At 38.6% G+C, this 14259-nt stretch overlaps 1 protein-coding gene across 1 annotated transcript in view; it reads right to left on the bottom strand.

Moving 5' to 3' along the window:
* STAG1 (STAG1 cohesin complex component) overlaps positions 1 to 14259 on the bottom strand; it is a gene marked incomplete at its 3' end in the record, with an annotated part of 135277 nt that overhangs the window by 112164 nt on the left and 8854 nt on the right. Inside the window, exon 3 of the mRNA XM_080349552.1 lies at positions 6559 to 6723. Within this exon, the coding sequence (XP_080205678.1) occupies positions 6559 to 6723 (165 nt within the window). The remainder of the gene's footprint in view (positions 1 to 6558; positions 6724 to 14259) is intronic.

The following is a 14259-nucleotide window of genomic DNA, read 5'->3' on the forward strand; positions in this document are numbered from 1 at the left end:
CTCTTATGAGAGTATTAGAATGGCACAATTTAACTGGCATTAAACTTACATGTATAAAAAGGGAAAAATTCTTCTTCCAAATGGATTAGAATCACAGATATTACTGAGGATGAGCACCGTTGCCACAGCAGATCCGCACTGCCCAGAGCTGCATTTCCTCACCCAAGTCCTTAAAAATGATGAGTGGATCACTCAACGGATTGTCTACTATGGTCCAAAATTTTTGTAGGCGCTCATCTCTCTCAATTGGCTTGTTACACATTTTCTAAGTGGCTACAAAGAGATGCTACAAAGCATCAGAACTGCTCAATACATTTAATGCAAGAATAAAAATATCCTTAGAGGAGTGCAGAAACAAAATCAGTTATTCCAATAGGAGAGATCCATCAATTTATTAAAGAACATCATTCAAGTTCCTTTGCTAGTGCAACTTCTAAATTGTTCACAGATCACCGCAGATACTTAAAAAATGATGACATTCTAGAGAGCAAGAGACTCTCTGGCTTTAAGTAAAATGATATTTTCGAGTATAAATGCCTTCACACACTGTACTTCTAGTACATGTGTTCACATTAACAGTAAAATCATCCTATATCTTATTACATTACAAGGGAAAAGAAGTCTCATGTGATGACTGCAGAAAAATTCATTAGGTAATAAGGGATACCCTTCTAATTAATTAACACTTCAACTGGTGGGTAATTAGTTCCTAGTATAAGCATGGAAACATGAATCTAGTTTTGATTTTGGTTTTCTTTTAATGCAGTAGCATGCAACCACAACCAAAGCAAGATTAGACTGCAGAAGAAATCCATCTAGCAATATGGAAACTAAATATTAGTTTAAGTGGCAATAATAGTTGCAGTTATTTTACGCTGTAAACTTTAGAGAATACATACTTCTACTTCTAAGGAGTTTCTGAGACAGTTTGAGGAAACCCAGAGTTATTATCCATCCTTCAAGTTGGACAATGCAGCATTGTTAAAATAAAACAAAGGACAATTAAACTAATACATGCCTTTAACACAGAAAACACAGTTAATGTGATATGTCTGGATATTGTCATTCTTCACTGACCTACTCTCCCAGAAGCAACTGAGGCAGATGAAGAGACACTATCCAGCAAAGAGGAGCTCTAGCAGGGAGAAGAGACAAACTCAGGGAAGAAAAAACCATTAACGCTACTGAAAACACAGATGCCACACTCACCCTGAGCTGCAAAAAGAGGTGGGGAGAATTTCCAAAATACTTTTTTTGCCTTCCAGTTCTCTTTAACTGCCATTGTCAGATAGAAGATATTTGACTCTTGGTACAACAGCAGTTACACCTGCTCTGATGTTTTAAGCTCAAGCATGTGTGTAAAAGCATAAACGTAAAATACAATTCCTCCTAAATAAGGTAGAATTAGTGATGGTAATGCAGTTAGTCCAACCAAGAATAAGTCTGAGTTGCTGTGAGAGATGAGCTGAATCAGGGAACTGATCCAGCTGAAGAATTCTACCAACGTGACAGGTTCTAACTAAATCTATTTCTTGGTGTGACTACACAAAGCACAAGAAAGGTGTAAAAAACATCAGCTGTTAACATGGGAAAAGGTGAGATCAATCTGTTCAACAGCTGCCTCAGTTTGTACAAGATTACAGCACAAAATAACAATTCTTCTTTAACAGAACCACTGGAAGGACTAAGGAACATTGGGATTATCTATATTACATAGCAGTTATGTGAGTTGATTAACTGTAAGACACAATTCCAGGCAGTTGAGAGAAGGAAGCAAAGCAAAGCTTAATCCATGCAGAATATGTTAGGAACCAACTGATAAGGCTGTGCACTCACGGGGACCTTCAGCATTGGCGAGCAGTTAGACCTGAGGGAGAACGATGATGTTCCAAGCTTTGACTCTGCCTCTATAGTCGCTAAGGTGGGCCTACCCCAATATTTAATTAACTAATATTACTATTACTAAAGAAAAATGAAGGTTGTAAAAGAAGCTGTTGGCTTAATACAGGAATGGGTGTAATTTTGTGGTCTGAGTCATGCAGGGGGGTAGTAATGGTCTATTTTGGCCCCAAATGCTATGAAAATACAAAAAAAAATGAAACTATATAGGACATGCTATATTAACAAGATGCATAATAACATAACAGCTCTTTAGAAGAACTATCTTGCATTTCTTATATAGATCATGACACTTCAAAGTGACAGAAAAAGATACTGGAGGTAGTAGGAATTTCAATCAGAAAAGAATTTCAGATACAGATGACTTAAATTCATCCAAACCTGAAAGATTATGACAAAAGTAACCAGGCCAGTAAGATGCTAATGCATAAAGAACAAATAAAGAGCACTCCTGAAAGTGGTCAAGACTGTTTTCTTTTACCTTTTTCGTATTATTTCAAACAGATCAAATGCATAATTACAGGGGATGCATACTCTTTATTATTGCATGCACTAATTTTGAACCTCAGTCTGCGACAAGTGGAAAAACACTGAAAATCAGTATAACCCTGAAAATATTGTTAATATTTCAGAAATGTTTTAAATTAATATTAATGGAAGATTTTTAATCCATTCAGGTAGGCAACTGAAGGGGAAGAGATCTCACGATGTTCCTGCTCTGATACACAAACTTTCTAGCCAGCGTAGTACTGTGAACGAGAGTCACAGCTTGCCAACATGAGCTCAGTAGGTGCAAAAACAACAAAAATCTGAGGAGCTAAGATTTAAGAAACAAAAGAAAACTTCTCATGACAGGGTAAGCAGTGCTACAAATACTGCTTTACTCGAACAGAGAGGGAACCTCAAAGGACTCAAATCCACGTGTGCCAAGCTGTGCAGACAAGAACAGTGAGGAACTACATACATTCTTGACTTCTGCAGAGATAAAGTAGTACTGGTGGCACAATGAAAAATTCCATTTCAACATATATCTTTGGATACATACCCTACAATGCTTGTTAGCATATAATGGAGCCATATTTACTCTGAACCACGTCTGACACCAAGATTACTTTTATTAACTGAGCATAAGCACTGGGGTTAAATAATTTTTTTTTCCAAAATCATGTTGTGAACTGCTAACATCAATTAAGGATAACACCCATAATATTACAGAACAATCAAAATCATAGATCTGTTCATGTTTTGGTATTGAACACATTTCAAAATTACTGATGATTCCCTCTGATATTCTGGGAGGCACAAATCCTCTCTGCACACAAGAAAAAAGCTTGGTTTGACCAACACAGAAGTACAAACTTCGTAACAGCTAATTGGTCACAATTTACTTACGGAAATTTTCAAACTGAGGCTTAAACAACCTTTGAGATCATCACACGCTCTTTACTTCCCTGCCAACTTAATGCCAGGGTCAGAGGCCAATGCAGAAGTGCCTATGAAGATTGAGGCTTAAAGTCAGGCTCTGTCCTGCAGGCTCAGCTGGAGAAGGGGGGTTCAGCCACACCCTTCTCTCCTCTCAGCATAAACTCAGGCAGTTTAGCAGAAAAGAAATGGTGATAGAGTCTGTTCTGCAGATGAAGGTTTAGAGTGGGGAAATATAAAAATATTTAAGAAGATAAAGGGCAAGTGACAAAAAAAAAAAAAGCACCCACAAAACAGAAGAGTATCATGTTTGTCTAAGAAAAAAAAGCAGAGAGCCTAAAAAAGCTCTATGAACAATCTTAATGGACTAACAAAGCGTACCCACAGAAACATGACCAGCAGGTCATGTCACACTTCATACACAGAGCTGCCAACAGAAAAACTTCTGAAACAACTAACTGTACAAAAGGTTACAGAACAAATTAAAAAACACTGACCACAATCCAATACTAAGTTAATGTGGGTGTCAAACTGATAGAGTTCAAATGAGACTTGACACCAACACAACTAGCACTTCATAACAGAGGCAAAGATGTATATACAAAGAACAGCTCTGAAGTTATGTATCCTTGAAATAACAAAATATTAACCTAACTTTGTTTCCCTAGAAGAACCAAACAGCAATAAGCCTGAAGAGAAAAATTAAATGCATCCTGCTACGAGAACCAAAATAAAGGACAAACTTAAAAGAAGCGAGAATTGAATTCTGCTACAGACTTCTATGAGTTGGCAACACAAGGCCAGGAAAAAAAAAAAGTCTAACTACTAAAATCCTGAGAGCAAACAGCAGGAGCAGATAGATCAGAAATGAAATCACAAGAAGTACAATTCTCATGGACTCTCACAATATATTAATTGAATTTTTCTGGGTTTTCATTGCTGGAAGCAAACAGGAGCACTACAGAAAAATGTAGGTTTCTATAACAGGGAAAAGACTAAATATTGAGAAATAATAGGTTCTGACAAATACAAATATATGGCACTTCTCTGAAAATTGGCAATGCTGACAACAGTTCTAAAACCAAACACAAAAAAAAATCTGCATTGAATCTAGGAAAAAAAAAAAAGGCATTCCTAATTAAAGGCATTCCTAATTGTTACATCAAAATCCCCAAGCTATTAAGGAAAAAGAAAAGTATAACGATGCTAATAAGTTTGGTTTATAGAACCTTGGCTTCACATTGGATTATCATCTAGTGCAAGTTAAAAAAAATACTAAATCACATTTTAACTTCCTCCTCTTTCCCACTGTAGGGTTTCTTGCTTACTTTTCGTGGGAATATTTTTTACCAACAGTAAAATTTTCAAGGATGTACAAGTGACACATACTCTTGAAATTAGGACTGGTGCTCCTAAATATGGCTCAATTCACTTATGCCTGTTTACATGCCAGGCCTTCAAATAAACTTGTCTATTCATTTACTATTTGCTTATCATCTCTCCACTGCTTAAAATGCGCTGTCTACTTCTCTCTCATATTTGTAGGCCAGGCACATTTTAAGCATGTGCGTGCACAGGTAGATATACATATGAATAGATACACAAATATACGGACACACACCCATCTATACATGCATATACAAACACTAAATTTCTCCAAACAATTCCTTTGTATTTGAATTCCAAAGGTTCCTTAACACAAATATGCAGACAATTTATTTTTAGCATTTCATCTGCAGAAGAGTTCTGATGCCATCTCTTTTGAAATAGATTAAATGTATCAAAGTTAATTCCACACACACAGTCATCAAATATCAAAGCAACCACGCATTCCTCTTCATTTGTCTCCTGCAAATATCAATAACTCTAAGACAAACATACTACATAATACACATAGTATGTTTTGTACCACAGTAAAACCAGAAAATAGACTCCAGATGTTTCCTCAAATCCTGCCAAAAACAAAATTTGAAAAAGTGTTGAAAAATCAAGCAAAGTTGGAAGCCCTGACTTAAAATGTGTAGGAAGAGGCACAAAGAATCTGCAGCTTTGTTAGTAGTAAATTTGTTCTGTCTTCACCTACTAGATAAGAAGGGTCAATTCTGAATAACTGTAAATACAGCAACTATGAAGAATAAAAATTCTCATTTTCTTCCTGTATTTTACTTCCTAGAAATTACAGCTCAGACCTTCCACAGATTTGAGACAAAAAAAATTTTCAACAGCTTTCACTCATTTGGAACACTAGATTCTTTTGGGAGTTAAATAAACCTATCTTTTAGCTACACTAAAAGTAATATTGCAAGCGGGACTTGGCCCCTAATTTTCCCAATTTATAATGTTCTCAGGTTAGTTAGCACCACAAATTCAAAACAAACTAACTGATACGGCATGAGCCCTGTTCAGTTGAAATGCAAAGTAAAGGAGGTTTGCTTAAACAATCTTTCAGTAGGAACATCTGTTGGCTTTGCACTGCACCAGATTAAGAGTGTTTTGGGCGCATTGTTTTTCCTTTGAGTGCCAAAAACAATAGCTGACACACAGCAGCTTAGTAAAGGCATACAAGTACTGGTAAAAACAATAATCTGTAGAGGTTCTTCAGGCAGGGACTCATCTGGCCCAATAAACGCCATGAGACCTCTGAAATTAATAAAGGAGCAGGAAACACTTTCAGAAGGAATTCAATACAACTATCTTATATATATTTATTTTACAGTGAAAAATTTGCCTTCAGGATGTGTCCATCTTTGGCCCTTAGAGACAGAGGAAGTCCAGGCAACTAGTTTAGCTTTCATCTGCTGCTCTGGTGGGGACAGTAAGAAGAATGCAGGCTGTAGTGCAAAGTACTCCAAAGTGCTTGTGTCAGGAGGTATTTTTGAAAAAACAAGCAAACCAAAAAAGCCTTGGATCCATCACTAATATCATATACTTTTTCCTCATATAAAACATATTAAAGGATATTCTTTACTAGACTGCTTAATACCAACACATTTCCAATTTGGAAGTAATGAAAAATTAAAGGAGAATTTGAAATACAAGACTTTCTGATCTGTCTCTAGTCAGAAGTACATGACAGTCATTAACTCGAAGCACATTCTGTCCCTTCACCATATGCAGCCTATTGGACCTATACAGGTTATGAAAAAACACAATAGTTTACAAAAACATAGATGAGACTGAACTTCTACAGTCAGGATATCCTGAATTGTGAAGGTGTAACACAATTAGTTATTTTACCTGCATAGCGCTCTTCCCCAGCTTAACCACCTCAAACAAAGTGACAGGGTCTCCTTCTCCATTCTGCTGAGGGTGGCCATTAGCTCTTCCACGACTTGCTGCTCTAGCTCCAGATTCAGGACGACCCTTGTCTGCTGGAGACTTCCGAGGTTTCTTAGTGGCAGACTGGGCAAAGAAAACCAGCAGAATGAAAATTTATTATAGCTGTATCTGAAATCACTCAACTGATCCTTATACATACATACTACACACGCATTTATACACTCACATATGTATATATGCACAAGTGTCACAGAATAAGCCAGGCTGGAAGGGATCTCAGGTCTCCAGCCTGACCTGCTCCAATCAGGGTCAACTACGAAATTCAACCAGGCTGCTTAGGGCTTTATCCAGTCAGATACGTGTATTTTTTTTCATCAGTAGTTTTTAAGGCATGACTTAAAAGCCCAAAGGTAAGTAACAGTGAATTCCCAGTGTTGGAGTACCACTTCACATCAATACCTGTATTAGTCTTATTCAACACAAAGAGATAGTCAACAACATGACTGAAACTAAATAAATGGCAGCAAATTACAGACAGGACAGAAAAAATCTTATATGTCAGCACACTTCTAGAATAACTCATGACCTTTGGAAGACAATAAGTTATTAAAAATACACTTGTCTTATTAACATTCATTTTCTGTGTTTTCATTTTTACACAACATTTATAAGAAAATATGTACATAAAGAGTCAGCTCTTCAACTCAACTTGAATCATTAAATTATAGCCAGATTTTGTAATAATCATAATAGCCCCTTTCTTCAAATTTTTATGAGTTAAAACATTTTTCCTGTGAATCTAAATTATTTAATGTAAATTTTCTTCAGATTCTTCAAGCTTATAATCAGGTGGTATAGAACTCCCTTCTTAGAAATCATCTAGTGAACAGTTTGCTCTGAATTTAAGTCACTTTACGCAAAAAAAAAAGTTTTGGAGAAAACAGCAAAAGATTCCTGCTATGGTATTACTTCCATATTCTATTCCTTCTCCCTGTTGTGAAGAAGACAAAAGCAAAAGTTGTTTTCCACAGAACAATGAAGCTATTTTGAAGAACTATGATAAAGAAAAGAACACAGTAGCACTTGAAGATTACATTTAGGACAATAACCCCATGGTACCTTTTACATGACTATACTGTCAGCCAGTTTCTATTAAAGCTTTTAGTAAAGAACACAACGTCAACATTTTTTGTTGCATCTTCCAATTACAGACCCATTAAGAATTTTCCTGCAGAGGAAAGGGATCTCGGGTCTGGAAGAGAGCTGGTAGAAGCAGACCCACAGTCTAGCTTTCCCCTTACTTTAACAGGGATCACTGCTCGTGGGGGCAGAGAGCTAAAGAAAAGGGCAAGGTAGAGCGTGACTGCATCTGCCTCTTGCAAATATTCAGTTGAGGACTCGCATACAAATGCAAGCCGGGAAGCTTAAAATAACCGTATAATCTCTGTGGAAAGTTTTTTGGATAATAACTGCACTTACGATCAAGAAGAATATGTCTTCTCCCTCAATGAATTTTTAAACATGTGCAAAGCTGCTTTTATCAGCAAGAAAGCTATCAATACATGAAATGTTTGAGCATTTTTGAGCTCCAAAGAGACATATCATCACTATTTAATAAAATGGCAAGGAATTAGAAGTAAATTGAGTCTTTTGAGATATATAATCCATGTGCTTATTCAATCTGGGTGACAGTAAATCACAAGCACTTTCACTAGCTTTAAGTACTGCTAAATGAAAGCAGGAAGGCAAGTTGATGCCCTCCACAGAAGCTCATGCAAGCCTCCTCTATACACAGTTTTTCTCAACGTGTAATTCAAAGGGAAACATTAAACACTGCAAGGATGAAGGGTAAGCAAGTAGGAGATGGATGTGAAATGCACACATCCAAAGGTAACTTGCTACTGGAAATGTCACCTACACTGGTGTCAATACTATGGACTAGCATGCACATTCTCAAAATGAGTAATGATAAGACACAAATGCTCGGTTTAAATTCCACTTTTGTCAAGTATCCTGAGGAAAGGTAGTGCTCTGACCAAGACTCAGTTTGAATTAGAAGGGTGAGAAGACCAGTGAGCTCTCAAAGAGGTACAGAAATAAGCAACAGATGGACTTTCGACAGAATTAGTGGACAAAGCCAGATTCTTCAAGCCCAAGTAATTACCTCAATATCCTGGACCTGAATTAACACCAAATCTAGTACTGAGTCTACTTGAATAAAATTTCTCTCTGGTACAGATTTTCTTTTGGACAATGAGAAAATCTCTCACAGTGGAGAACCCAAGTCTTTCACTTAACAAAGGCAATTCTGCATCCAAGCTGGGCTAGCTAAATCCAGATCACAGTATGTTCTGGATTGGAAGGGACTTCAAAAGATCATCTAGTCCAATCCCCCTGCTGGAGCAGGAACGCCTAAGTGAGGTTGCACAGGAACATGTCCAGGTGGGTCTTGAATGTCTCCAGAGAAGGAGACTCCACAACCCCCCTGGGCAGCCTGTTCCAGTGCTCTGTCACCCTTACTGAGAAGAAGTTTTTTCTCAAATTTAAGTGGAACCTCTTGTGTTCCAGCTTGATCCCATTGCCCCTTGTCCTATCATTGTTTGCCACCGAGAAGAGCCTGGCTCCATCCTCATGGCACTCACCCTTTATATATTTATAAACATTAATAAGGTCACCCCTCAGTCTCCTCTTCTCCAAACTAAAGAGACCCAGCTCCCTCAGCCTTTCCTCATAAGGGAGGTGCTCCACTCCCTTAATCATCTTGGTTGCCCTACGCTGGACCCTCTCCAGCAGTTCCTTGTCCTTCTTGAACTGAGGGGCCCAGAACTGGACACAATATTCCAGATGGGGTCTCACCAGGGCAGAGTAGAGGGGAAGGAGGACCTCTCTTGATCTACTAACCACCCCCCTTCTAATACATCCCAGGATGCCATTGGCCTTCCTGGCCACAAGGGCACAGTGCTGGCTCATGGTCATCCTGTTGTCCACCAGGATCCCCAGGTCCCTTTCCCCTACACTGCTCTCTAATATGTAATTTCCCAACCGATACTGGAACCTGGGGTTGTTCCTGCCCAGATGCAGGACTCTACACTTTTCCTTGTTAAATTTCATTAGGTTATTCCCCGCCCAACTCTCCAGCCTGTCTAGGTCTCGCTGGATGGCAGCACAGCCTTCTGGCGTGTCAGCCACTCCTCCCAGCTTAGTGTCATCAGCAAACTTGCTGATAGTACACTCTAGGATCTGTACAGGATCTGTATTGAATCCTGCCTCAAGAGACAAAACAACCAGACAAAGGATTCTGCACTGAGAAACTGAAGAAACTCCCAAACTAGAACTTTCTCAGTTAGGCAGGGATTAACATAATCTTCAGGTGGAGAGATACTAGAGAAGGGTGGTCAGACCAGCAGTAGTGTCAAAATGTACCGAGTTGCCAAATGAAAACAGAAGTTACCAATTATTTTTTCAGATCTGTGCAGTAAATTCAACTGAGAACAACTGAAGCTGAGGATTTATACATGCCTGCACTGGGAAATTCAGAAGTTTCAGAAGCAACTCTAAAATGGCCATATTGATGACCAACCACATGGTCTACCTGTCACATTATAGCTTAAATTAAAGCAAATAGGAAACACAATACTTACCCTGACTGTAATTAAACTAAAACGATGACAATTCAGAATTTTATAATAAATTAGCTAGATAATACTTTTTATGCCTTTAAAATTATTGTGAAAAAAAGTGACCCACATATGTAAAATCAAGTAATAACATGAAAGTTAAATCACATACTAAAAAAATAAAAGTGTAAGTGGCTTGACATTTTCCATTAACATACCCCAAGCTGATTTGCTGCATTTCACAAAGAAGAAGTGTTACAGGTCAGCAACTCCACCTAACATGATGGCCTCTATGTGCATTCATACAGTGAGTAATTTAAAGCAATAGCCCCTTTCTCAAGATAGCTGGAAGCAGCTTTTTAACCTTCCACTTGAAAAAGATTGAAGAACTTTTCTTTCAAAGGCATCCTATCACCTGGAGAGGCCCCTGCACCATAACCTTGTGTTAAGTGGAAGACTGATAATATCTGAGCTCTTCCTGAATTAATTCTCATTTAAAAAAGAAGGCTACCGCACACTTCATAACATCATTGTGATTAACTAGGGAGAACTTCTTGGAAGCAAATAGTCAGTCCCATCGTACCTTTTTCATTATAGAAACAAATAAGGTGCTCTCCATGAAAAGCTTCATCCTGCAAATAAAGACAGATGCAGGCCCCCTGACATCCAGTGTGTACAGAGCTGCTTCAGCTGTAGTACATGCAGCTTAAAACACAAAAAAAAAAACAAAACACAGAGGCAGTGTTGAGGAGGGGGTGTTGCTTTTTTCATCCTTATTTAAAAGCCGTTTAAGGGTTCTAAAAGTAACCTTAAAGAATCAAGAGAGTCTGCAATAAATGCTTGAAACACTTCTATTCTTTCAGCTGAGGCAACTGCTACAATAAAAGAAAAATACTATTTCTACTGGAAAATGAATAATAGATTAGATTGCCAAAAATACAAGGCCCATCCCATCAAAAGCTTAAAAGGAAAACTTCTAATGCCATTAAGACTCCTCCACCAGGAAGCTACAAGTGGCAAGATAAAGAAGTCTTCACATGCTGGCTGTATGTGCACTGCATTTCCACAGAACTACAGAAGGTCTTAAATCACATCCGTTTTAAGGGACAGACCTAAAATACCAAGCTGAACAGGACACTGATGTAACTCACACCAAACAAAGCTTGACAACCATGGAAAAAAAAAATCTTCCCAGAGGATTCCTTCCTATTGTTAATCAGGATATGTATGATTTGGAACTAGAAGGAAAACTCAACCACATGCAGTATCCAACATCCATGCTATGAGACTACAGAAGGCCAAGAGTTAAAATTTCACACATGAACGCAAAGATAAAGTATTGTGATCTATCTCTTCCACACCAAACCATACAAAAGGACCCGAAAACAAAACTGTACAGTCAGTGCTGGGGACAAAAGGATCAGAAATGCCTTGTTCCTCCATCTTGCCTTAACAGAACAATCTGAGGAGAGGAGCTGGAGAAAGGCATGTTGCAGACCCAAGTATGGGGTGAGAGACACACCAGCAGAGATCTCAGAATTGCCACCTCTGGAACAGACAGGCTGAAGTTTCTTCTTGTCCTCTGAGTCAGAGGGTAATCCTTCTACTCCTACTTCAATGCTGTAATATAGCCAGGGATCTCTCTCAGTCTCTGACAGCTGAGGTTTTAGTCAAACTATTCTGAGCTCCTGGGAAGGTAAGGCCACATAGGTTAAAATAAAGCATACTGACAACATTAAACAGAGAGCATTGATCCAGGAGAGGAGACAAAAAAGGATAGATAAATAACTAATCTGAGCCCAAGCCCACTAATGTGAAAGCTGCATCATATCATAAGTCCTTGGGCTTTCAAATCCCCTACCTAGAACAGAAAAGCGCATCCATACATATGTATTTCAATAATGCAGCAGACAAAAAAAGGCATTTTTGGCCAGCGTTACTTGGCAACTTCGACCAGAGAACTGTCATAGGTCACTTCTTGCATACATCCTATACAATTCACTAAATTTATATCCAGATGGCATGCTCACAGTATCGCATGAATACATGCACCAAAATATCGCACTGACTGGACAGATCCACCTCTCAGCCAGTCATTCCACACGTATCTGGTCTACAAGACTCGGTGTTCAGAAGTGGACATGGGCAAGGGGGAGACCAGGTTCAGCCACTGTCAATGCTACGACAGGACATGGTGCAACTCCTGCTACATTCACAGCAACGGCCAGTGAGTTAAGGACCATCAGGTTAGATTCTGAGAGTTATTTTGAAGGACCAATGCACTTAATCTCTTTGTAAATTGACTGTCTAATCTACTCAGTCAAGTAGTCACTAGAACAGTCTCTTGCAGAAGTGGAAGGGCAACTTGGAAGGCAGCATTTTGAGGAAAAGAAGGTTCCCCAAAATATTAAGGTTCTCTATGAACTGAAGAGTTATTTGCTACAAATGGCAAATTTTCAAATGAGGATCATCTCCTTACAAATCTGCAAAGTGGAATGTCTGCCTTTCGAAAAAAGTCTGGAAAATTCTCCAGTAGTAGTAGTAGGCCACCTTTCTGGTTATAGCTGAAGTCCATTCTATAACAGCACAGCAAAAACCTGTTTAAAATAAATACACACATATATTTGATGAAGTACATTGTGCCCAGCTCTGTAATAGAGGCATGCAGCTAGACAAAACAGCACAGAAGAGTAAACTCTCTTTCCAAAAGAGGTCAATATGTTTATAGTAGATGTGTCACTGTAGCTGTGACAGCCTGAGGACATAAGCGAATAAGCATTTGTGAGGAGAGATAAAATCTTATTAGACCATAACATTTCAGTTAAGGGGGAGAAGGAAGAAAACCAACCAAACAAAACCCACAAGAAAACAAAGAGCCTTTGGGCAGAGAAGCCTTTGTTTAGGTTTACAACAGAAATTAAAAACAACAAAGCTACATATCAGCTGAGAAGAACAGTTCTGAATTTAAGTAAATATTTTAACCTGTTTCACATGTGAGAGTAAAGGTAGGTGGTACCTGTGGAGGAAATAAAAATCATGTTAGAAGATGGAAGAGTAGCGGAAAAGACATCAGGGCTGCACCTCCTGGAAGAAACAGATAATTCACCTGAGAAAAGTGGATGGGTTTGCAACATGGATAGGTGAGAAACGTGGAGGAGGAAGAGGGAAAGTGAAATACAACATTTGCAAAAACAATATCTCAGCTACTAAGTCCATGACTTTTAACATCAAATAATGTTATAAATCTAAATTTAATTGCTTAGATTAGACTTTCCAAGGTGTTTGCATTTCTCCTCAAAGATACTAGACATTCCATTGAGTGGTTTTTTTCTTTTTTGTTTGTTTGGGATTTTGTTTGTTTGTTTTTTTAAGAATCTTATTTATTCCTTTCTGTTGCTGCAGTATCAATTATGAAGGCAGGATTTGATTATGTATTCAAACATATACATTTTGCTAAGACACCCAAAAAACTGTAGCAAAATGACGGAGAACAACAGATGCCATTTTTCTTGACTTTAGCAAGGTTTTCAACAGTCTCCCACAATATTCTTGTATGCACATTGGGAAGTTGTGATCTGGATGGGCAGACAACTAGATGGGTGGACGAGTGGTTGAACTGTTGGGCTCAGAGTATCGCGGTTAACAAATCATCCTTTACCTGAGTGCTGGCAATGAGGGAGCACAAAAAAGTCTAACTGGAACATGTCCAGTTTCCCATCTTTATCAGAGAGGCGGAGGGGGTGAGGGAGTGTGCTCCTGTCAAGTGTGCAGATGACACCAAATTGGCAGGAAGACTGCTTAATGACATCAAGGGCAAGACTATTATTGGCAGCCTGGAGGACTGGGCTAACAGCTAACAGTACACGCAAATGCAACATGGGCAAATGCAAGAGGAGAGGAATAAATCCCTGCACCAACACTTGGGGTCTTGGCAGACAGCAAAGTGGACCTGAGACAGCCATGTGCCTGAGCAGCAAAGGCATCAGCACCCTGGGCTATACACACAGGACTATAGCAGTGTAGCACAGAAACTGATTATACC

Source organism: Nesoenas mayeri (assembly GCF_963082525.1).
Source record: "Nesoenas mayeri genome assembly, chromosome: 9".
In the NCBI taxonomy this organism is placed as follows: Eukaryota; Metazoa; Chordata; class Aves; order Columbiformes; family Columbidae; genus Nesoenas; species Nesoenas mayeri.